This window comes from Papaver somniferum, unplaced genomic scaffold (genome assembly GCF_003573695.1).
Source record: "Papaver somniferum cultivar HN1 unplaced genomic scaffold, ASM357369v1 unplaced-scaffold_125, whole genome shotgun sequence".
NCBI classification, from domain to species: domain Eukaryota; kingdom Viridiplantae; phylum Streptophyta; class Magnoliopsida; order Ranunculales; family Papaveraceae; genus Papaver; species Papaver somniferum.
In genome coordinates this window covers 5,487,445-5,513,433 of record NW_020621603.1, presented here as the reverse complement: position 1 = coordinate 5,513,433, position 25,989 = coordinate 5,487,445, and the positions used below count along the sequence as shown (strand labels likewise).

General features: G+C 36.9%; 4 protein-coding genes across 4 annotated transcripts; 3 read left to right on the top strand and 1 right to left on the bottom strand.

Annotated features, from left to right (window-relative positions):
- The first annotated feature begins 1,992 nt into the window (after positions 1 to 1,992).
- LOC113331254 (putative F-box protein At3g17490) lies at positions 1,993 to 3,258 on the top strand. The gene has a single exon (XM_026577986.1). It carries the CDS (start codon positions 1,993 to 1,995, stop codon positions 3,256 to 3,258), a length of 1,266 nt encoding a protein of 421 aa, XP_026433771.1.
- A 1,182-nt stretch (positions 3,259 to 4,440) lies between these two features.
- LOC113331628 (putative F-box protein At1g46984) lies at positions 4,441 to 6,292 on the top strand. Its single transcript, XM_026578321.1, has 2 exons — positions 4,441 to 4,585; positions 4,760 to 6,292. The coding sequence occupies exon 2, from the start codon at positions 5,099 to 5,101 to the stop codon at positions 6,113 to 6,115; it is 1,017 nt and encodes a 338-aa protein (XP_026434106.1). The 5' UTR covers positions 4,441 to 4,585; positions 4,760 to 5,098; the 3' UTR covers positions 6,116 to 6,292.
- Positions 6,293 to 7,698: 1,406 nt separating this feature from the next.
- Positions 7,699 to 13,881, top strand: LOC113331413 (translation factor GUF1 homolog, mitochondrial-like). The gene is made up of 11 exons (XM_026578118.1): positions 7,699 to 8,126; positions 9,640 to 10,390; positions 10,822 to 10,978; positions 11,135 to 11,189; positions 11,561 to 11,628; positions 11,732 to 11,836; positions 11,931 to 12,002; positions 12,547 to 12,660; positions 12,842 to 12,982; positions 13,074 to 13,133; positions 13,420 to 13,881. Exons 1-11 carry the CDS (start codon positions 7,800 to 7,802, stop codon positions 13,583 to 13,585), a joined length of 2,016 nt encoding a protein of 671 aa, XP_026433903.1. The 5' UTR covers positions 7,699 to 7,799; the 3' UTR covers positions 13,586 to 13,881.
- On the bottom strand, positions 13,878 to 15,380 carry LOC113331414 (probable galacturonosyltransferase-like 7). Its single transcript, XM_026578119.1, has one exon. It carries the CDS (start codon positions 15,069 to 15,071, stop codon positions 13,998 to 14,000), a length of 1,074 nt encoding a protein of 357 aa, XP_026433904.1. The 5' UTR covers positions 15,072 to 15,380; the 3' UTR covers positions 13,878 to 13,997.
- Positions 15,381 to 25,989: the final 10,609 nt, after the last annotated feature.

The window sequence follows — 25,989 nt, the reverse complement described above, 5'->3', positions numbered from 1 at the left end:
TAAAGGGTACAAATGCTAGAATCTTATTTCAAAAAGTCTTATATCTCTAGGAATGTATTTTTGATGAATCTCAATTTTATTTTTCATGTCCTGTGCCTACAATTTCAGATGTTTCTTCTTCTATTGTTCCAACTACTTCTCAGTCTTCATCCATTCCAATTTCTACTGATTCTGAAACTCATAAGTCATAATTCTACTACAACTATGATTACTAGAGCACAAAGAGGAATTTCAAAACCCAAACTTTTTCCAGATCATGTGACTAATGTGTCTATTAAATATCCAATTTCTTCTTCATATGCATCTTTGTTAACTACTGTTTCTGAATCAACAACTTTTAAGCAAGCAATCACATATCCTAAATGGCAAGTTTCTATGAAAGAAGAGTACACAACATTAAGAGAATGACACTTGGGATTATGTAGCTCCTGAGTCACATATAAATATTTTAGGTTCAAAATGGGTCTATAAGGTTAAGCAAAAATCAGATGGTACAGTTGACAAGTTAAAGTTGCAAAAGGATACAATCAACTAGATGGTATGGATTATTATGAGACTTTTAGTCCGGTTGTTAATACTACTGTGAGAGTTGTTATGTGTATGGAAATCTTTCAAAACTGGAAAATTAGACAACTAGACGTAAGCAATGCTTTTCTACATGGATATTTGGATGAAGCTGTTTATATGTCACAACAACAGGGATTTACTAATCCATACTATCCTCCTAATTATGTATGTCGTCTTAAGAAGAGCTTAATTATATGGATTGAAACAAGATCCTAGAGCATGGTTTCACAGACTCAGTACCTTTCTTTGTTCCAATGGGTTTAAGAAGTCAATCTCTGACAATTCCATGTTTGTGTTTATTATAAGCAAGAAATGCTTATCTTGTTGCTTTATGTAGATGATATTTTGTTAACTGGTACCTCTTCCATTATGATTATTTCACTCAAGAAAGAATTTGCCATGAAAGAGTTAGGAGATTTGGGATATTTTTTGGGTATTGAAGTTGTTAGAGATTCACATTCTATCTTATTGACACAAAATAAGTATAATTTAGAGCTACTCACAAAAGATAGTATACTTGACAGTAAATCTTGTAATACATGATGGTAATAAATTAGAAGATGCCAGTGAGTACAGAACTATTGTTGGCAGCTTGCAGTATTTAACAACTACAAGGCCGGACATTTTTTTTTGGGGCGAACTATGTTTCACAATTTATGCATTCTCCAACTGATGTTCATATGCAGTTAGTTAAAAGAATTCTCAGATGTTTGAAAGGGACACTTGGTTTAGGAATTACTTTAAGGAGAGATAGTTTACAAGAATTGAGAGCTTATACTGATTCAGATTGGGCAGGCTGTCCAGATACGAGAAGGTCAACTTCATGATATGCTGTTTTTCTTGGTTAAAATCTGATTTCATGGTCATCTAAGAAGCAGCATACTGTTTCAAAGTCATCGGCTGAGGCTGAGTACAAATGTTTGTCAGTTGCTTTAGCCGAGTTAAAGTGGCTCTGTACAGTTCACTCCTACTGTCACTGTACAGTTCACTCCTGCCAGAAACTCATTTGCCTTCTTGGACGCCTTTGAAGTTGTTTCACTACTGGTGGGCTAGTACAATAATTTTGAAACACAAAAAAAGATTATTTCAGTCATTTCAGTGCCTCTAGGTTCTTCTCTACATGGAAGACCCCCCACAAAAATGGAGCAGTCCTCACTCCTCAAATTTCCGTTATAAGTAGTGGTCCATTTTTAATGCCGCACAATATAAAATCTAACATGTTTGCAAAGCAAAAGAAACCCTAAAACAAATAAGGATTCAAAGGAAACTGTAAGTGATAACTGATCATCTTTTTTGGCATAATCATTTCTTTTATTATAGTTTTATCATTCGTATTTTGATTTTGATCTTATTCTCTTTTCTCTGTTTGTTTAGTCCATCCAGATCCGGATTCTTGGCTCTCTAAGTTGAAAGTTTTGGTGCAATATGGGGGTTACGGGTATGAATGATCTTCCATCAGATATTTGGTCGAATATATTTTTTCGTTTACATGCTGAGTTAGTTTTAGATTGCAAACTCGTCTCCAAACCATGGAGAAATGTCATTAGGAATCTCATTAAGGACTCATCGTTTATTAAAAAACATCTTGCTCATAGTAAGCTGTTGCTGCAAAAACTTGACGAGAATTACAGTCAGGATGCTTCAACTAATGAATGTGAGATAGTTCGGTCAGGGTTCCTTAAGTTACAATATATTAACAGTAGTAAAAGTGATAAATGCAGACTTCAGTATGTTGAATACTGGATGGAGGCTAATAAAAAGTCCTACGAAATGAAAAATAAAACGATCAACGTTACTTCCATTAAGCCGGCCAAGAATGATTTACATCTTGTCATGATTGCTTCATGCAATGGCTTGATTTGTTCTACTGTTCGTCACAGTAATCTGGATGGCCCTGTTCACATATTTAACCCTGTAACAAAAGAATACGTTTTTCTTCCGAGATGCACAGGCGCAAATGGAATTATACCATATGAGATGGTGTATGGCTTTGGTTACAGTCCTTCGACGGACGAGTATAAAGTTGTCAGAATCTACCAGAAACCTGCTGCATGGTGTTTTCAGGTGTATATTCTTGGCAACGAGAGTAGTACATGGAAGGAGGAAAAAGAAACCCCCTTGTTTAATCATGGTTTTCGATATTCAAAGAGTGTTTCTGTGAATGGAGAGCTATTTTGGCTTGATTACTCGTTGAATATTCTTGCTTTCAGCTTAGCCGATGAGGAGTTCCGTTCTATAGCTTCACCACTCATTGTAGGAGGAAACAATACTTATGGAAAGCGTCTTTGTGTGTTTGGAGATTGTTTATGTCTTGTTGATCATAAATCAGCCACAAGGGAGAGAGATACACATGCCGGTATATGGTTATTTAAAAATAACAATGACATGAATGTGCAACAGAATGGAACTTGGATTTGGTCCAAGGAGTTTACTCTGCAAGCTGAAATTAGATATGATTTTGATCTTCTTCCTCTTGCTTTTACCAAGAATGGCAAGCTTTTATTTTGGCAGGATCATAGATTTGTCTCTTGTTACGATCCAAAAACTGCAGTACTTGAAGAACTAAGGAAGGATGAAGATGGTCATAGAGCCCTGACCTTTTATCAAGCAACTCCTCATACCAACAATTTTATTTCACTGAAAGCTCTTGGTATGAAATGTAGGAGAAGACCAAACTACAAGGGTAAGTAAACTGAACAGATGGCTAAGGATTTAACCATATGATTTCTTGTTTTTTCTTTTTTTTTAAGCTAATGATGTAAGGTTTTTCTATTTTTTATTTTGAATGTTTCAAGATATTCTTGTTCTAGTCCTATAATTTGAAGTCTGATTTTTAAGTGAATTCATTGTTATTGTTGCTGACATTGGTTATACCTGAATACATTCTTGAACCAATACTTATTACTGCAAATGGTGTCAAATTAGACCAAGCCCTTGAAGCATACACCCGAACTTTGCTGCCTTGAAGATCCTCCGTATAATTTTTTTTTCCGAATAAGATGTTTGATTTGCCAATAAATGTGGAGCAGGAAAAGAGCATCAGGCTGCTGTTTGGTTTTGATTCTTTCATGTTTATTCAAAGCTATTGCTAGAGTTCTGGTAAAGAAAATTTCTGACGCCTTGAATAAGGCCACATGGTCCATTTTTCCAGCGCTTTTCCTTCTCTTGCTTGGGTTAATGCTTGTGATTTTGCCTTTCTTTATCTCATCTTGATACTTGGAAGGCGATCATTCTCAGGCTTATGGTCTCTTGACGCTTAGTATTGTCGCTTTTCTTCATGGTATGGCACTCCTAGAATTAGGCATTATGATTATTTGCACTTCTCCTATATTTATCGAACAACTGTTCAAGATGTGTTTATTCAACTGTATGCAGCTTCATGATAATTTGTGCAATCTAAACCTGTTATGTTTCTTCAGTATATTAGTTGTCAAATTTTTCTTCTATCTTGCAAGTTTTAGTATAAAAAATAAGTCAAAGCTTAAGATTATAGCTGCCCATTCATTCCGCAGAATTTCTTGTCAGTTAGAGGAAGCTCTTTTGTTGTCCTGCAAGTTACTCCGTAGTCAAGAAGCAAGATGAGGACTTTGAGGTGATAAAATCTTTTTTTCAAAAGATGAGCAACCTTCAATTGCACTCATTTGCAAAATTCAAGACGCGGAACGCCATCGCTAGTTTAGAAAACGCTGACAATTTAGGTCACTGAACTGGTTTGACATGATCTAGCATATGAGCAAGCATACAACTCTGTGTAGTAGTGCCTTGGTGGGTTCTTATAGTAATTTTGAAACACGAAAGATTACTTCAATTATTTCAGTGCCTCTAGGTAGGTCTTTTACATGGCACACACACCCCCACAAAAAATGGAGCAGCCCTTTTACCTTTCTTTATAAGTAGTCCATTTTTGATGGCGCACAGAATATAAGCTTCGATGGTTGCAAAGCAAAAGAATCCATAAAACAAATAAAGGGTTTTGGGATTCCAAGGAAGCTGTATGTTGGGATTTTGACATCACCGAGTCAGTAACTCTATTGCTTTCCTTTTGCTGTAGCTTATTGATTTCCGATTCCAGTTCTCTATTTGTTTCTTAAGATAGGTGTTGCTTTATTTAGTGTTATTATTTCTAGAAGTCAGTAGGCTATATATACTCGAGGACTTCCCCAACTCAAAGGATTTGTGTGTGTGTGTTTAGTCCATCCAGATTCAGATTCTTGGCGCCCAAAGTTGAAAGTTTTGGTGCAATTACGGGTGGTATGAATGATCTTCTTCCATTAGATATTTGGCAGAATATATTTTCTCGTTTACATGCTGATTTAGTTTTAGATAGCAAACTCGTTTACATGCTGATTTAATTTTAGATTGCAAACTCGTTTGCAAATCATGGGGAAATGTCATTACGTATCTTGTTAAGAACCCATCGTTTGCTCAAAATCATCTTGCTCATTGTAAGCTATTGCTGCAAAAACTTGGCGAGAGTTGCGTTCAAGATGTTTCTACTAATGCATGTGAGAGTTTTCGGTCAGGGTTCCTGATGTTAGAGTATATTGACAGTAATAACTGCAGACTTAAATATGTTGAATACTGTATGGATGCTAAGGAGAAGTCTTACGAAATGAAAGTTAAAACGATCGAGATTCCTCCCATTCAGCCGGCGAAGCTTGATTCATATCTTGTCATGATTGCTTCATGCAATGGTTTGATTTGTTCTACTATTCGTCACCATCAACTGGACGACCCTATTCACATATTTAACCCAGTCACCAGAGAATATGAATTTCTTCCGAGATGCATAAGTGCAGAGGACATTGTATCACATGAGATGCTGAATGGATTTGGTTACAGTCCTTCTACTGGTCAGTATAAAGTTGTTAGAATCTACCACAAAAGTGATGCATGGTTTTTTCAGGTGTATATTCTTGGCAATGAGAGTAGTAAATGGAAGGAGGAAAAAGAAATCCCCAACTCGTTGTTTCACAGTGGTTTTCCATATTCAAGGAGTGTTTTTGTTAATGGAGAGATATATTGGCTAGATTACTCATCGAAGATTGTTGCTTTCAGCTTAGCCGATGAGGAGTTCCGTTATATAGCTTCACCACCCATCGTAGGAGACAGTACTCGTGGAAGGCGTCTATGTGTGTTTGGAGACTGGTTATGTCTTGTTGATCATAAATCAGCCACAAGGGAGGGAAATATACATGCCGATATCTGGTTACTAAAACAGAACAATGACATGAATGTGCAACATAATGGAACTTGGATTTGGAATAAGGAGTTTACTGTGCAATCTGAAACTAGATATAAATTTGATCTTATTCCACTTGCTTTTACCGAGAATGGCAAGCTTTTAGTTTGGCAGGATCATGAATACGTCTCCTGTTACGATCCAAAAACTGCGGTACTTAAAAAACTGGATGAATATGGACATAGATCCGAGATCTATCAACCAGCTCATCATACTAACAGTTTTGTTTCATTGAAAGCTCTCGGTATGAAAAAAGCTTGTTTCATTGAAAGCTCTCAGTATGAAGAAAATGTAGGAGAAGACTAAAATAGATAAGTAAGAACTGAACGATGGCTAAGGATTTAACCATATGCTTTCGTGTTTTGAATTCCTTTTTTTTAAGCTAATGATGTAAGATTTTTGTACTTGTTATATTTTGAATGTTTCAAGATATTCTTGAGTCTCAAAGTCTTAGTCCTATAATCATTGTTATTGTTACTGACATTGGCCATACCTGAACACATTCTGTAACCAATACAGTTATCACTGCAAATTGTGTCAAGTTTGAAATTGTGTCATAGAGGAAGGAGGAGTTGATGCTGTAGCCAGAGCTTGAAATCCCATTAGGTTTGATACGAACTCTAGTGTTGAGTCTAGAGATTATTGAGATTCTCCAATTTGGATTGGAGCTTCTTGCAGTCTTTCTTGTTTTCTTCAAAGACATTTCTAGAGTTCTAGCAAAGAAAATTTCTGACGCCTTGAATAAGGCCCTATGGTCCATTTTCCCCGCGCTTTTCCTTCTCTTGCTTGGATTGATGCTTCTCTTTTTGCCTTTCTATCTTGATACCTGGAAGGTGATCATTCTCGTCGCTTTTCTTCCTGGGATGATTTATCCTAAAATTAGGCCATATGATTATGTACACTTCTTGTATATTTGTGGAATAACTATTCAAAATATGTGGATTCAACTGTATGTAGCTTCATGATAATTTGGGCAGTCTAAACAATTTCAACAGATAGTCTAAACCTGTTACTTTTCTCCAGTATGATGCTCGAATTTGGAATATAAACATCCCTTCCATATATGCATATAATGAAACCATCTATGCTGTCAAGTGTAATATTGTGGCCAATACTAGTTGGCTCCAATTGCCAGTTGCCACACCTTGCCCATGTTTAGGTATCTGTCATGATGCACAAATCTTCTGGCAAAATTTTCTTCTATCTTGCTAGTTTTAACATAATTATAGGTGACATGATTAAAAGCTTAAGACTGCCCATCTGTCTCCAATTTCATTGCACAGAACTTCTTGTCAGCGTCGTCATTTAGAGGAAGCTCTTTTGTTGTCCTGCAAGTTACTCTCTAGTCAAGAAGCAAGATGAGGACTTTGAAGTGATAAAATCTTTTATTGAAAGATGAACAGACTTCAATTGCACTTCTTTTTTTGTAAAAATTCAAGACATGGAACGCCATTGCTAGTGCAGAAAATGCTGATAATTTAAGGTCACTGAACTGATTTTCCATGATTTAGAAAATCTTCTTGACCTAGACAGTCCATATTGGCACCAGAATATTCGCTGGGAGGTCACATCTTCGGAATCAGTTCCATTATGGAGTCTGAACATTCGCTGGGTTTGCCGCCTAATGTATTTGGATTCCATGGGATGTGCATAGACCAGGTTTCCAACTTGGAGATAGAGATGTATTCTGATTCTCTTGCAAACAATCCTAGTTCATGTGCTTTTCTTCCCAAGTTTGCAGCTCCATTTGCATTCCTGTACTGCTTGCTCTTAGTATTTGGTATCCACAAAATAGGCAGCCTCTAAAAATTCGAACGGTGTGCCCCAAAATATGGGTTCCGATTATAACCTCCAAGGTCTGCGCTTTTCCTCTAGGCAAACCTCATTCTTTTCTTCTTCTTCTTCGAATTCTCTCTTTCAGCTTCAAAAATGAAACCCATCACAAACCCTAATCTTCCAACTTAAATCTCTTTTAAAGCTAAAACCCTATATGAAAATGGGTTCCTTAATACGAGCTTCAAGGTCCCGTAAACAATCAAATTACTTGTACATTCTATCGGAATCCAATACATTTAACCCAATATTAGGTAGATTGAATTGGTTGCGTTCAAATTTAAGTCGTGAATTTTGTTCACATTCTCGTCAAAAGGATAATAATATTGCTGATTTGAGTCAATATCCTACTGAAAGGATCCGAAATTTCTCAATCATTGCTCATGTTGATCATGGAAAATCTACTCTTGCTGATAGACTTTTGGAGCTCACTGGGACTATTAAGCGTGGACTTGGTCAGCCTCAGTACCTTGATAAGTTGCAGGTACCAAAACAAAGTTTCTGTTTTTCAAGTTCTTTTAGTGTTGATAATGACTGAAATGTTCGGTTAGAGTGTGATTATATCTGACAGTTTATCAAGACAATAACTTACAGGAAATCACAATTTACCGATTCTTGTTTAATCCCTAATTGTTGGTTATTCATTCTGCTTCTTAACTTAGACAAACGAAAAAGGCAGTCCACATCCTGCCAGTGGTAGTTTCAAAGATGTTGATCCAAGGTTGAAATTACCTGACACCAAGACATATATGAAAAGGAACTAATAGAAGAACCCATGAATCCAAAATGCAAAATTCTTGATTAAAAAAATGATAGATTGTGTAGGTTTAGTTTTTTAGTTTTTGTTTGGTTTATTTGTGATTTTGTTTATTGGTTTAGCTGGTCGAGAATATATGTTCGTTGTGATCTTGCTGTAATGTGTGTTTATTGTTTGGATATAGACGAAAGCAAAGTCCATGTGGATATAACTTACAGGCAATCACTATTTACTGAATCTTGTTTTATCGCCTAATTGTTGGTTACTGGGTTCTGCTTCGTATTAACATACTTGCGTCACATCCCCACTTAACTAACGAACTTTGACAAAAGAAAAAGGCAGTACACATCCTCCCATTGCTAGTTAAGAAAGATGTTGATTGCAGTTACAAGGTTGAGTTTATCTGACACCAAAGAACCTTGTTGACATTCAGCTCCAGTACCCACTGGTTTGCCCCTATCAAGGCTATAGCTTCTGCTTGAACTAAGCTGGCTCGAGCACTAAGGAAAGACCCTGAAGAGTTAATCACACTTTTGGCTCAACCTGCATTAGTAAGACCCCCTAGGCCCTAACTGTAGAGGCGTCAGCAAATTTATGGTAATAATTAAGCAGTAGAGTTTGCCAAAAAATTTATAATGGAAGTGGTGGTGTATGTGCTTTAACTTTTAATTATTAAGCGGAAAGGATTTGAGGTTTTTCTGCATGGTGATGGTTTGCTTAAGTATGTGCGATTGTTGGTTGATCTGAAGGGTACTGAAAATTGGATGCCGAGTTTATTTCAAAATTTGATTGGTACCTTGATTTCCAAGGATCGTAAGCTGACTGCATACGTGTGACAAATCTAATTCTGTAGATTTGTCAAATTTTGTGGAGAGCCAGCACATAATCACTCTGCAGCAGAGTTTTCCCTAAAGATTTATGCTAGAGCTTCAGCAGCTCTAGCAAACCAGGTTGCACGAGAAAAATGGCATCTGAGAAAGAGATGCTCTATGCTTTCACTTCTAAACGACATAGAGGACATAAAGTGGAATCAAGAGAACAGGAAGGATATGTTGTATTGTTGCATTCATATTGACTAGAGAACTACTATTAAGTCTCTAGATTTTTCACTGCTTGCTGATGCTTCTCATGCTTTTACGTGCTCTTTATTGAATAATTTACTATTTTATTTTTCCTTTCCGTTTCCCCGGATTGGCTGTTGAGAGTCAATTCTAATTTATCTAGTCAATTTTTTATTTAGGTAGAAAGAGAAAGAGGTATCACAGTTAAAGCACAGACCGCAACTATGTTCTATCGACACAACTTAGGTGCTCCTGATGTTGATAATACACAAGAGGCACCAAGTTATTTACTGAATCTTATTGACACACCTGGTCATGTAGATTTTAGTTATGAAGTATCACGGTCTCTTGCTGCTTGTCAGGGTGCTCTGTTGGTTGTTGATGCTGCACAAGGTGTTCAGGCACAGACAGTTGCTAACTTCTATCTAGCTTTTGAATCTAACCTTTCAATTATCCCTGTCATTAATAAAATTGACCAGCCAACTGCTGATCCACAACGTGTTAAGGATCAGCTGAAGTCCATGTTTGATCTGGATCCAGACGATGCTCTTTTAACTTCTGCCAAGACTGGTCTGGGCCTTGAGCATGTCCTTCCTGCTGTCATAGAGCGGATACCTCCTCCTCCTGGAATTAGTACTTCGAATTTGCGGATGCTTTTGTTGGACTCTTATTATGATGAGTACAAAGGAGTTATTTGCCATGTTGCAGTTGTTGATGGTGCATTGCGTAAGGGGGATAAGATTTCATCAGCTGCAACTGGTCAATCTTATGATGTTTTGGATGTTGGGTTTATGAATCCAGAACTTAAATCTACTGGAATGCTTTTTACTGGACAAGTCGGATATGTAGTTAGTGGTATGCGCTCGACCAAAGAGGCACGTATTGGAGACACTCTTTTTCTTGCTCGTAGCGTTGTAGAGCCTCTTCCAGGTTTGTCTTTGTTTCTGTCCCCTGTATGAACTCTATCAACACTATTTTTGAAGAAAAAAACTAGTTCTATTCTCTCATGGCTTCAAAAAGTTGTATCTTACAATTGGTGGCTTCTGAATATTCACGTGTTTTTTTATTTTTCTCATTAATGACAAATGCATGTAGTAAGACAAAAGAAACGGGCAATATATATTTCATACAATCAATATGTTATAGAATTGTTGCACAGGCAGTGTAAAAATTTCAGACTCCAATACCTCTTTAACTTACAGAGAGGAAATGACAGAATATCATGTATGATGTTGTATCATCTTATTTCTGCTGTGGCTGCTATCAAGTACTCGTCTATGATATTCTGTATTAAATAATGAGGAATTTTTCTTGTTTTTCACATATGGTTTTCAATTTTTCTTTCGCAATCCATATTGCAGGTTTCAAGCCTGTGCAGCACATGGTGTTTTCTGGGCTTTATCCAGCTGATGGATCTGATTTTGAGGCTCTGAACAGTGCAATAGAGAGACTCACATGTAATGATGCAAGTGTCTCTGTCACCAAAGAAAGTAGCACTGCACTTGGCTTGGGTTTCAGGTTTAAATATCTTTTCTCGACTTCTTTTTTGTTTTTTTTGAAGTTGCTTTTGGTTCTGGAAAAAATGATACAGCTTGGAAGTTCAAGTGATCTGACGCACTGTTTCAATTAAAGTTGTCGGGTTATGCTTATTATGTCACTATCATCTGCCTGCAGGTGTGGGTTCTTAGGTTTACTTCACATGGATGTTTTTCATCAGCGGCTGGAACAGGTAGGCTCTCTGTTTTACTTTACTGGCAAGAGGTGCAGATGCAAGGTTTTTTGGCTTATTGGTTATCAATATGCGTATTAAAGACTTACCTAGTCTGTCAGACCTGATACTATATTTCATGGTGGCCCGTTCTTTTGGATAGTAATACAACAATACATTTGTTGAGACGGGGAAAAGATTGACAAATGTCAAACTTGAATATGGTTGACATTCAAATTAATATATGATTGAGTGATTTATGTATCATGATTTTAAGATTAAATTATTGTTTACATGTGTTGAGGATATGAATTAGCTAGCTAAATCTCAAAATAGTTGATTTATGATGATGATTTTGCATATGGGTCTAATCATATTTTATGGGCTTGTAGGAGCATGGAGCTAGTATAATTTCTACCATCCCAACTGTACCATATATTTTTGAGTTTACAGACGGAAGGTATGTGGCACAGATGCCCATGTATATGGTGTATCACATCCCTTTGTACATGATTTCCTTTTCTTCCTCACCATTCTAAATACATATTTTGTACATTTATTAGCAAAATGAAAGTTCAGAACCCGGCGGCATTAACTGCGGATGCTGGAAAACGCGTAACAAAATGTTGGGAACCAACTGTTTCGGCTACCATTATTATTCCTAGTGAGTAAGCTCTACATCCCTTTCCACATCCCGCACTTTTTACCGAATATCATGGAAAGCCTTTTTCATTCACTTGTTTGTTCTTTTTCTACTTGTAGGTATGTGGGTGCTGTTATTACCCTTTGCTCTGATAGGAGAGGGGAACAACTGGAGTACACATTTATGGATAGGTAAGATGCAGTTGTGACTTGAATATTGTTTGTGATGCAGCTATTAGCTATTAGCTTTTAGGAAGTTTGGTTATAGTTTGGAATTTAGACATCAATGGAGGCAAAAGGGTGGAAACTGATGCAAACTATAATAACCTTTATGCCTTCTATACTGAAGGCTTGTGCAAACTAAAATTAAATCCAACACCTCCGCCCAACAAATTTTGGCATTTTTTCGCGTTTGCACCATGCAATTTCATTCCGGGATGCCAAGCAGGACCATAGTTTTATGTTGTCTGCATCAGCAGTTTAATGGGTCTCACCTGAGAACTCAATCAATCATCTAATAAACCAGCATGTATTGTGTCTTTTGCCTCTGGAGAGACAGTAATGGCAAAATTTTCAATTGCTTTGCTTCTAAGGTTGAAGTTTTTATCTGGGGTACACAAAGTGTTTATTGTTAACTCACTTCTTGATAAATTATTAATAGATGGCAACTACTACGGATATATACTGACTGTATGAAGTATTTTTAGAGCTTGATTTAATGAGTTCCACTGTGCAGTCAACGTGTCCTTTTGAAGTATCGTCTCCCATTGAGGGAAATTGTCGTGGATTTCTACAACGAGTTGAAGAGTATAACATCTGGATATGCATCATTTGATTATGAAGATGCAGAGTAAGCTTTCTATCTCTCCCTCTCTCGGTCCCTTCTGATTTGCCTAGGGTAATTACTGATAAGTCACAAGGACACTCCTGTGTATACGCATATAGATGCATAAATATGTATTATATAGCTTTGATGCCACTCTCTCGAGCTTTGGTTTTTTAATTCTAGTTATATTTAATTCTGTTTGCAGTTATCAAACCTCTGATTTGGTGAAGCTTGATATCCTCTTAAATGGGCTACCAGTTGACGCCATGGCAACTATAGTTCACAATTTAAAGGCACAACGGGTTGGTCGTGAGCTGGTAGATAAGCTGAAAAAATTCATCGACAGGTTTAATATGACTTTCAGAGTGTATTTTTGAATAATGTGGTGCACTTTCTGGTATCTTCTGTTTAATTTCTGCCGTTTAACATATGAACAGGCAAATGTTTGAGATAATAATACAAGCTGCTATTGGATCAAAGATCGTTGCACGAGAAACGTAAGTCCTTGTATAATCTCAGTCTCTTATTCCTTTTCATGCTTAACTTGTGTTTGCTAAGCCTTGGCCCTTCAGTGACGTCGCATCTTTTAATTGTTGTTTGTATCTTAACGATATATCAGCAGTATGTACACTTGTATGCTAAAACCAAAGTCAGTTTCATTATGTACTGTGTACAGTGCACGACCCAAATTTGAACCCTGATAATTGCATACGGTACATACAAACATAAATTGGAGAGAGTTGTCGTCTTTCAGTTCTTAACTTGGGCTTTTTGTTATTTCAGGATTTCAGCAATGAGGAAAAATGTTATAGCAAAATGCTATGGTGGAGACATCACCCGGAAAAAGAAACTTTTGGAGAAGCAGAAAGAAGGGAAAAAGCGAATGAAACGTGTCGGTTCTGTTGATATACCTCAGGAAGCCTTTCACGAGCTATTGAAGGTCGGGTGATATACCTCAATAACCTTCCACAAGCTGTTGAACATTGGTTGATATACCTCAGGAAGCCTTCCTTAGGCTGTTGGAGATTTCCTGATGAAGGCCATATCATCAATCTTGTTCATCGATATGCATAGGTAGAGCATATCCCTTGAAAGCTATCAATTTTGACTGAATTTGAACTGTTCTCTATTTTGTAACTGTTCATATAAGAACTAAAAAGCTTCTTGACAGTCCGATTTTGTGCACACTCGTTAGCCTATGTCAAATTAAACTGCATTTTGTGTAAAATGAGTAGTAAAATACAAGAAATTAATCGAACTAATTCAATTTTTTTTATATATTTCTTTAACAAAATTCTTGGTTTCCGGAGTTCTGATTCTTCTGAATGATTGATGGATGATCAAGGACAACCAATCAATCATCAAACAGAGCCAGCACCGTACAAATCATAAGGAGCCCACAGAGCATCAAGTGGACAAGGCTGATGAGAATCTAATCTTAACCATGGTTTACCACTACCACTCCAATGCAGTAAACTAACCGGACCACTATGAAGATCACGACAACTACCTCTAACATTATCACCACCAAGTCCATGTTGATTCCACCTGTGTTCGATCGGCGCCACGTATCCACCGAACACAAGAAGAAACGGTGGTAACGAACCCAGTTCATAAATCCGACCGATTTTCTGTATCTCCATCCATTTCTCGATCCGTTTCGTAAACCCTAATCTCCTCCATTTCTTCAGATCTATCACCATTACTCCGGTGTTGAAGTAACACGGTTTCCGGCCATTGAATGTGCTGTAATACCTCTCGTTTGACCAGAAATTTGATGTGAAGTATTTGGTCAGATTGGCGTGGCAGTATTCCGGCGCACCGACTGTTTTTGAATCTAATTCCGTTACCCATAATTTGTAAACATCATCTACAACAATTAGATCTGAATCGAGATAAATAACTCTTTCAACACAAGATTCAAGTATATCTGATAAGTAATTTCTGGCGTAATTCAATGGTTGTTCTAATGCTTGTCTCACTGATGATGAGATTAGGTTTTTAACGATTTCTGGATTGAAATTATAGATTTTGAAATTCAATTCAGGGAATGTTGATGAAACTAAGGTTTTAAGATTCTGAGCATTTTTATCAACCAAGAGATGAAAAAAGATGTTTTCAGGACAAAATGAATGTTGTAGAATCGAATGAACTGCTGCAATTGAACCCCGTAAGTATTCTATGTCTAATGTAATGGCTATATGAACTAATGATGGATCACAGACCGTCTTGTTCTTGTTCCAATTCACACATTCTCTACCGTTCTGAAATTTTGAAGATTTTCTGAATGAAAATCGAATATCACTGTCGAAATTTGATGATGATGATGATGATCTAATGGCTACTGCTGGTGGAAACGATTGTAGAGATGGTGAGAAAATAATCATCACCATTGCTGCTGAAATGAACCCTGATAACTTCATTATCCAAAGCATTTTTTGTTTGAGGAAAGAAATGGAAAAGATAATGTATGGTTTCTGAGAAAGAGAGAAAGTAAAGAGAAAGCAATTTATCTGGATTCTTTCTCTCCTCCTTTACTTTCTTTCCCTCTTTACTCAGAAAATCTTAATCTGAATCAGATTCTTTCCTCTTCTTTCTTGTCTCTCTGTAGAATGTTTGTTGGTTCCTTGTTCTGTCTTATTCTTCTGCTGCTGCTACTACTAATTCTGGGTTGTGATTATCTTGAAAGCGGTTAAGGCACAGAAAAGATAAAAGGGGAGCGGAAGAGGTTCAAGTGTGTGTGTTTTTTCCTCGTTCCGGATATTTCTAACATTTCGAAATGTTTCTCAAAAGTAGGAATTACCTGCAGGTACTTCTTAGTTAGTGGCAGGTCCATCCACTAAAGCCCAGTAACGGTAGGTCCATTATTAAAAAAAAAGAGAAAAATGGATCTAATTTTTTAAACCCAGGCCCTGCACACGTGTATAAATATTACGTGCATTTTTAGAATTCCCAAAATAGCTTTTACTATATATAACAGAAACATAAGCCAGTTTCTTTCCATATTCTTTTTTTTCTCGGATTCATTTTCTCTCTCTCTATCCCTCTCTCCCTCTCCTCTTCTCTACTGATGCGGGATTTAATGAAATCAATTCATTTTTTTCATTCTTTAATTTCTAATTTTTTGTATTAGGATAAAGCTTGGAAATGAAGATTTTTATAACATCTTGATCGATTCAAGAACCCAAATCCATTCTAGCCTTTGGTAAGTTGATTTTCCTTATTAATCTTCTTCTCGTGATGTTTATTCGAAGGTTTCAAGATCTAATCATTAATTAGTTGATGTTTGATTATGTTTTCCAATTTGCACGCATGATTAATCAAGTGTTCCTTCATTTTCATGAAAATAATCCAGATCTAGATGAATAGTTACGTTTTTTATTCATTTCGTTACTAGATCTGATTATACTAGTTTTCTTTTGTTGGGTTTAGGTTTTTTTCAGTTGTTTTTGTGTATGAATTATCAGTACGTATATGATGTACTGACAAAAAATCTAGTTAATTGTTTAGTTTTTGTTTAAATAATTTTTTTGTTGTTGTTTGATCCAGCAGTAATATATGCATACTGAATAATTACGTTTTTTTTATTCATTTTGTTACTAGATATGATTATAATAGTTTTATTTTGCTGGTTTTAGGTTTTCTTTCGGTTGTTTGTGTATGAACCATCAGTACATATATGTGATTAATATTTTTTGATGATGTCGTAGTAATGAGGTTCAATCTCTCGGACTTGTGAAGATTAAATTTAAAGATTTGATAAAATTATATATACAAAAATATTAACAATGGGTGCGAGAGGTAACCAAGACACCAGATTCCACTATTATGCAAAATTGAATGATAAATATTTCAAAACTCTATTCAATTATTAAGTTCTCTTTTATCTTTAATTCACTATTAATCATACAGATTCTCAAGCATTATTTGTAAACCTTAAGCATAGATTATCAAGAGATTAAACCAAGCATAACCTATCAAACTGAATAACAAATAATTAAGACAATCATTCGAATAATTTAAAACTCTGCAAAAGCAGCGATTAGGTGAATCATATAATTAAATGAAATATTTACCCATTTATGTTGCGTGAATAGCTTCCTCCATTGCCTTGGTTACGAAGGAATTAGCCGCTCATCATGTTGGAAAACCTCTCAAAATATTTCATTGATGCTCAAAAATGGTTTACAAATGATGAGAATATGAGAAATACAATAAAACCGGGTTTCTAACAATTATATTTGTTACAAACCAGAGAACTACGACCCTCAGTGACAAAATAAGACTGCTGCAGCTGTGTCGCAATCGCTGTAGCAAATAAGTCTGCCTGATGTACGACCCACAGGTGTTAGTCGTTATTACTGTAGAAAAACGACTGCTGGTGCAGGTCCGTTCTTCGTGTTCTTCATGTTCTTCAGCAGCAGCAGCAGCAGAAACCGAGTTTGGGAAAACTCAAATTTCTTCTTCTCTGGCTCTCCTCAGCCCCCCCAGACTCTCGATACCTCTTCTATGAGTTCCCAACACTCTATATATACTCCACAGGATCAAGAAGTCTCGCTATAACTCGAGATAATTCTCTCTTAACTCGGTTTGATGAAAAAATATTCTGGGAATATTTTCTTCCCTGATTTAGCTTCTCACGCGTAGATTTCCATCCTGGTCACTCTAGAAATGTTTACACACGACCCACAATGTTGCTAGAGCCCTCATGCATGAGCAGAACACGCTCAAATCTTCTCCAATCCCGTGTTCAACCTGTGTTTCCCTGTTTTGCATTCCGTGAATTATCCAGCTAATTCTGGCCAAATTTGATCGAACCAAAATCCCAAAACGTGTTTGCTAGGACATATCACAACTTTCTACCAAAAATCAGCCATTGAATCGCCCTAGAACACGTTCAAAAATTCCAACAAAACATCTTCCAGTTGATAGTATTTTTTTCCCGCCAATTTTTGGTTTTTGAATTTGGGAAGAAGATGTCCTCCCCCCTAACCAGAACTGGGGTGCGAATAGCAGCTGCCTTTGGGGTGACCTGGGGTGCCCCTTAGTAATTGAGGTGCCCCTTATCTAACGGTGAGAGTCCGAATAACACGTGTCCTCCGGGGCTTTTACCAACTTTTCGAGCCGAATTTTCCAAAAAATGTTTATTTTCCAAAGGTGCCTACAAACACATAAAACACCAAAATTAGTACAAACTCGAGTGCCAACAATATATAGTATTGATATCAAATTAAACACAAAAATGTGTCTATCAATATGCTATACTGAAAAAAAAACCTAGTTAATTGTTTATTTTTTGTTTAAATAATGATTTTTGTTGTTTGATCCAACAATACATATATCGCATACTGGAAATAAGATGCTTTGATTTTATTTTTTTTATTCATAGACTTATCACTTCTTTTGATTTTGTTATATTCATAGATTCCTTACTTATCTGTTGATTTTTAGGTTACTATGAATCAATAGTACATATATTGAACACTGAAAAAACTGCTTTGATTATGTTTTATTCATAAATTTTATTCACTTAATTCATATGATCTGTCAGGGCGTACTGATAGAAACTTCTGATTCTGTTTTATTCAGAGTTTTGTCACTTTTTTTTGTTTGATCCATGAGTACTTATGCTTAATACTGAAATATGTGCTAGTTTTGTATAAATTTTTCTGTGTTTACTGTGGATTTGTAGGTTTTTCTTCTTTTTTTTTCCTATGATTTAATACTGTACTGAAGAAATATTATATATTAATTTGTATGATCCTACCATATATGTGATGTAATACGTTTTCTAATTTATTTATCATTGATTCTTACAGATTTGTACTCTACCTGAAAACAGTGCAGCAAATATGTACTCGAATTTGTAAGCATTCAGATATATAATCGGATTTGTAAGCAGTACGACAGATATGTATTCAGATTTCTAAGCAGTGCGACAGATATGTACTCAAATTTGTAAGCAGTGTAGCAAATATGTACTCGAATTTTTAAGCAGTGTACCAGATATGTACTCAAATTTGTAAGCAGTATAGACACACACGTTTGGTAGTAACGGGTATTATGGACATTTCCATGTTTTAATTAATTTTGGACCTCCGGATAAGAAAAAGATCCGATTGGACCCTACTATAAATAATTATATGGGCCTAGGACCAAACAAAAAAATTTCCTTCTCAAAATCCGATTTTTCGCTTTAAATTAGGCCTGCTTCACTACAAGTACAGCCGGTACAATGCTCAATGTAAATTACTGCATCATTAGGTACCAATGACTGACTTCAAAATCGTAAATTACTGCTCAATGGAAATTATTGCATCATTTAAATAGGCACCAAGTCCTTTACCGACCACGAAATATTACCAGTGCAAAACAAAAGACTATTTTCATTTCTATAAAGATTAAGGTCTTAGAATTAAGGGTAATTTACTGAATGGTCATATTTTTTTGTAATTGGGTCATAAAATGGTCACATTTTTGTAATTCGTTCACAAAATCGCCATACTTCTATACAATTTAACACTTTTGAAAAAAACAGTGTTATCTTTTTCTAAAATTTTCTCCTTCAAAACACCCTTCCCATTTAATTAATTAGTTGAAGTGGTGGTGATGAAGAGGTAGTGGTGGTGGAAGCTTAAGAATCTTCGCTAAACCTCAGAGGGGAAGCGGTGAATCCTTTGGATGAATGCGGTGTAACGAATCTGAATATGGTGTAACGATTCTGAATGTGGTGTAACGGTGTGTAAGTGGTGGCACCACCACTTAAAAATATCACCACCTTCAAAACAATTACAATGAATGTAAAATTTAAAATTGTGTATGGTAGGATAAGTAGGGAGGACACATAGGTAATTTGGTTAACATATTTAACAGTAGTCATCACTTAACTCTCCTTTTAACAGAAGTGTGACTATTTTGTTAATAGTTGGTAACAGTAGGATGGTTTTGTGAATCGGGTCCTAATACTATGACCATTTTGCAATATTTCCTAGAATTAACCTCTCCCAAGACGCTAGTTCTCTAGGAATGCGAAATTGGGGGATATTGATTACTTCCCCCAACCCATGGTGTGTGCTAAGGGGCGATTTTTTGGTATGAAAATACTAAAATACCCTTTGATTAATTAAAAAACATTATGAAAAGACCATTATACCCTTTCTCCTAAAACATTAAAATCAAAAACCAAATTCATATATCCCCATTTCCCTTTCAGTTCCGGCACTGACCTAGGGTTAGGTTTTGAAAAAAAAATTCATTGTTCTTCATCGTTCTTCATCCGTTCTTCGTCGATTAATTGTCGATTCAAAAATTTCTTCGTCGATTAACCTACCTGAATCATAAACAATTCCTCCACGAAAGAAAATGAATGCCCAATCGAACTCAAAATCGATTGCTCAACAAAAACATGAACAAAAAATTGCTAAGATTGCTCAATAGCAAGAAGAAGAACAAGTAGCGGATTCGGACAATCAACCTCTCGCAACCATGGCTTCTGTGAGAAGGTAAGTGATTTTAAACTACTTTATGAGTGTTTAAATCGATTTATAGCAATGGGTTTAGGTTAGAATGGCAAACCCTAACTGAAATAATTGAGTTTCAATGAGTACCGACACTGAAATATGTATGAATACAGTGCCGGTTTTATGTTCCGGCATCCAATCTAGGATGAATACAATGCCGGTTTCAGTCCCCATATTCACCAGAAACTGAATTTTCTATACCGGCATAGAATTTGGGTCGAATTCCATGCCGTTTCTTGGTACCGGCAGTCATTCATAACTATTCGTGTATGCCGGTAGTGGTATTAAAACATACATGAGAGTTTATGAATTTGTCACCAGTACCGACATAGACTTTTGGTTGCATTGTATGCCGGTTTAGGGTACCGGCATTCTTTTGTAAAAATTCGAGCATGCCGGTAGTGGACTTAAAACATACAGGAAAACTTAAGAATTTGTCACCTATACCAGCATAGATTTTTAGGTTGATTGGTATGCCGACACAAAGTTATGGCATGGAATTGTTTTATTTCGAGCATGCCGGTAGTGGACTTAAAAAATACAGGAGAATTACATATGATTACCGGCATTGTCGACAGTCATTGTTCAATGCCAGAACAGACAACCGACGTGCTTTGTTTCAGTAAGTCAATGCCGGTAGAAAAACTGAAAGTGAGTTATCTCACATTCATTTCGTGTGCTTTTATGATATAGGTCAAAATCCAAGGAGGCTAACAAAAGAAAAACTAAAGATGCGGTCACTAAGAGAAGAAGGAAGGACGGTCTTGATACTCCTCAATCTCTCCCTCCTCGAGGGAAAGATGAAGGTCGTAAAAAGCGTTTGGGGGCTGAGACAAGAGGGATGATTTGGGAGAGTGGTGGTGACCGTAGTCGAGATGTAATCCGTGACCACGATGATCAAGATGAGCAAGATGAAGAGGAAAGTGAGGATGAAGATAATGTGGTTCCTCCAAGTCAATTAGCAAGCCAAAGCGAAGTTGGTGGGCCAAGTCAACAACCAACACAAGGCAATGGCAAGAAGGGCAATGTCAAAGTGAAAGTTAAAGGTTCCCACCTTCCTCATATTAATGACATGATACCTGACCTTGAACGTGGTAGAATTTGGGGTGAAGCTCCGGAACCAGAAACACTATTTGGATACAAGCACTCGTGGGCTCGTACTATCTATCAAACCTATGTAAGAATTTTTTATCTTGTGCATATGTATTGTTGTGTATTTATGTAAAATATCTTAATTGTAATGTCTCCTAATTGTAGGATCATAAGAAGGTTGTGCGTGTTTGCCGAAACCAAGCCGCGGATTGTTGGAAATTGTCCGAGGAATGTGAAAAGGTCCAACAAATAGTAATGGATTCTGGTCTATATGCTTTGGTTGAAAATTATGTGAAGTCTGATTCCGTAACTGTCAATTACTTCGTCGAAAGGTATCATGGTGAAATCGATACCATGCACTTCTCTTTTGGGGAGATGACCTTCATCTCTGATGATTCTCAGAACATTCTAGGCTTGAATGTTACCGGCAAATCAATTGCAGAAGGAGTTGAGTCTCTGGACCTAGAATGGTCGAAGTTGCACGCTCTGACTAAGAAGTTGTTGGGTTGGGACTACAAAACTTCTGTGGAGAGCTTTTATGAATCCACGTCTGGTAAGACAAAGACAATCAAGTTGACGCTACTTAAGAAGAAGTTTGAAAACACAAAGCAAAGAAGTTTGGAGGATGGATGAGACCCTGAACAAATTCGTTATACTGCCGCTGCATACCTGTTATACATCTTGGGCACTAGGGTATTCTCTTACATTAATGGCAACAGGGTTAGTGCGAACTACCTTCAGTACTTGGATCCGTTGGAAGATGTCTATGGGTATTCTTGGGGAACCGCGGTAATGGCACATTTGATGATGGAGATGAGAAGGGCCTCTAAGGCTAAAACCAACCAATTTTTCGGGAATTTCACTCCACTGCAGGTAATTTTGTTTTTAAACTTATGTTATTATGTATATTGTTCACATGTACCCTTATCGTGAACTTAGAAACAAAACTTATTGCTTCATCTTGGAATAGGTGTGGGATTATGTACACTTCCCCACCTTGTTCAAGGACTGGACCTCCTTGAAGATCAAAGACCTTCCCGAACCCGATACGCCTATAGCTAGGAGATACGAGTTCAACAATATTCCGAAGCCCGGTAACATAAGTCGACTGATCGATATGAGATTGGCTTTGGACGCGATGAGTACCCAAGATGTTGTGTTCGACCATTAGAAGGAGGTTAGAGGAAACCGCCAAGTTTTGAGGTATGCTAACGTTGCATTCTACCATGGGCCGTTGTTCCACCCAAAAAAATACGTTATGGCCAATCCTACACGTGTGATGCGCCAACTTGGATATAAGCAATTATCACATATCAAGATGGACTCTTTTCAATGTTTTGTTCTTGACCTTTCTCGGTGCTTTTCAACTCCTAATCGGTTGCATGTAGAGTATGATCCAAAACCGGATCCAACAGATTGGACGGATAGGGAACCACGTCGTTTGGTAGATATTAGTCAGTGGGATAAATGGGAGCTTGCGGAAAACGGTGATGAGGTTGATGCCAACTACATGGAAGATTACCTGCAATGGTCACATCCTTTTGTCGTCCGCCCGGATGACGTCCAAGTTCCACCCCAGAAACACCCTCCCGTTCCAACTCCCGCACCGGCACCACCTACGATCGCCCAACTTAATAAGACCATTGGATTGCTAGTAAGTATTGTTAATTACTTAGTCGTTTAATGTACACATAATCTTATATTAGCATATATATACTAATTATGTGTTGTATGTATGAAACTAGCGGCGTCGGCTTAGCAAGTTGAGGAAGCAGTGATGTTCCAAGTACGATGAAGGAGCGGGGCTATCCAATGAAGAAGTAAAGGAAGTCTTGGAAAACTTGATAAAATTTAAGAAACCGGCCCTAGTGCAAGGGATTTGTTCGGTGAAATTAGGAAGAAACCGGCACAAAAGAAACAAAAGACCAATTGATTAACTATTTAGTTGTGTTTCTTTTTCTAGATGGTGGTTGTTACGTCTTGAACAATTCCGAACTTGTTTTCGTTTGTACCTCATGGTTAACTCTTTATTTGTTTGGTTTGCTTTTAGTTTATGCTACCTGGATTAAGAACATTTAAGCAGAATCCAGTTGTTTGGTTTGTGTTGAACATGTTTAGGTTTCCAGTGATTGCTTTATGTTGAACATGTTTAGATTTCTAGTGAAATGTTATTTTTGCAAGATTTATTTACGACTGCTTCCGGCATGGAAAAGCTTTGGTTCAACAACGCCGGTACTGGTTCCGGCATGCGAGAAAATTACAGTTCATCGTTGGTTTCTGGTACCGGCAAGGAAATGTTTTATAAAACCATACCGGAACTAGAAGATTAAAAATTTCATGTTCCTGTATAGAAATTGGAAGGTACCGGCATAGTAGTTTTTCTACAATCTATGCCGGTTTTATGATTTTTTCCCAAATTTTCATAGTCGACAGAAAACCGGCACTGTAATCTTGGTTGCTTCTATGCCGGCACTCTGCTAGTTTTGAGTATAAATCCATTTCGAATGCTTTTTTATTTCATTCCTAAGTAGTCTATTACATTGGATTTGAAACTTTAAATTAAAACATGCTAAAAAACATAGAATGGATTACATTTGGGTAAATATTATCTATTTCCATCCCTTATCAACAATTGCGAAACCTTTGAGCGTTTCCCGAATCTGTTCGAAGACATCGTCGGGGATGGGGGTGTCAAAGATCATCTTCATTGGTTCTTCTTATCTTTCAACATATTCCTTTCCCTTCATATAACACCCATCACACCCATCGATAGGCTTGCATTGGCCCTTGTGGTTTTCTCTTGACTCTGCTAGTTCAACAGCTTTGTCAAACCATTGAAACTCATCGCACTTTGGGTGATTCAAACACCTTAGAAACATTCTTCCATTTTCAGCATCATCAGTTTTTGCAATCCAAAACCGGCGTGTCCCATCACAGCTTCTACACTTTGAATAAATAAAAGGACAGTCCATGGCTAGATGAGAAGGTGACTTGCAAATTTGACACTTGCAATGATGACTCTGTAAGAGAAGATTATATTAGTTATGCGTCATAGTAGTGAAGATTATATTGTTAGTAATGTTTATTCTACTTACTTTGCAAATAGAGTTAGATGATGAATCTCCCATCCCTTGTGAAGCTTTAACCGTGCTTGCTTTCTTGAGAGAAGGATTTTTGTTATTTGGTGGGTGGTTTGTGTATATTTTTCCCAAGGAATGGGGGGTGTTATATACAAATGAATCACCAACGGTCTTATTTTTCAAAAAGCTAGCCGTTTTTTTTTTAATTTCACAAACACCGGCATAGTCGCTATTATAGGTCCAATGCTGGTTCCCTGTAACGACATTAAATATTGTTGTAAAACCATGATGGTAATGGTTGCATATTTGGCCCAATCTCTGTGAAGAAATTCCCTAGTACCGGCATGACTATCTTATGGCAAAACTGTACCTGAACCTGGTGCCGGCATTTTATGTCACAATCACTTCAATGCCGGTTTTGGTGATTTTCAAAAAAAAAAAAACCAGTCGTTGAGGTTTTTCTCTATATAAAGTGAGCTAATACTTGGACCCAAAAGTCCAAAACTCGTGTGTTCTTATATATCTCCTTGAGCCTCTTAACTTATAAACCCTAAACCCTAGAATAGTTATCTATAAATAGCTTAGTATAGTACCTAATCCCATATACAACAAATGGCATTGTTTGACTCGGAGGAAGATTTAGCAATCACCCAAGCATGGTACGCCGAAACTCATCCTTCAACTATAGATAACAGCATGCGGGATTCCATGTGGTTGAAGATTTTTAACAAATTTATTCACGATTACGGTAACCCGAAAGGAAGAACTGCCAAACAAATCGAGGAACGACACCACATCATCCTAAATGCGGTGGTTGATTATCTAAAAATGAAACATTGGATCAATCACGCTACTCGCAATAGATTGTCCCCTCAACAGCTCGTAAGTATCTTTATGATTAATTCGACATAATCTACTCGTTTGCAAATTTTATGTAACAAACAAAGTTTGTGTGCTGTTTTTTTGTAGAATGAGGCCGTGAAAACACGTTACTTACAAGAAAAGGGGGAAGCATTTATGTTTGAAGCCAACGTCAACCATATTTTTACCAAAGTCACGGAGTACCACCATCTGGGTGAATCGGAGATGGATTCTTCTTAAGAAGATTGTTAGTTTATTGGTGTTTGCTTAGGTTTTTATGGCATTTGGTTAGGTATTTCGTAAGGTTTTGTGGGTAGATCTCTATGTAAACCCTCACGAGACTATAACTCGTCCACTAGGGTCGCCTAGGGGTTTAAAGGCTTGATGCACGTGCTAAGTGCATTTGTTGTTCCGTCGACAAGGATTACATTTGAAATAAATTACATTTCCGGCATTCTATGTTTACATGCCGGTATAAAGTGTCAAAAACTATATTGTTTCTGTGTATAATAAACCAGGTACCGGCATTGATATTATATATGAAACAACGCCGGCTCCAACTTCCGGCGCGTCGCTTATCCTTATTACTATGCCGACAAATTCAAAATTCAAATTTTTGCAAGTACAACTTCATTGATTGAGTAGACTAATGGCCATATTCGGGCACCATCCTATAAATACACTTTTTCTCCCTACAAAACAACACACACCTGGTTCCATATACTCTAAAAAGCTTATATCATTGTATAATATTTCTAACTCTCCCAATACCTCAACATACAAAGAAATGACATCCTTTG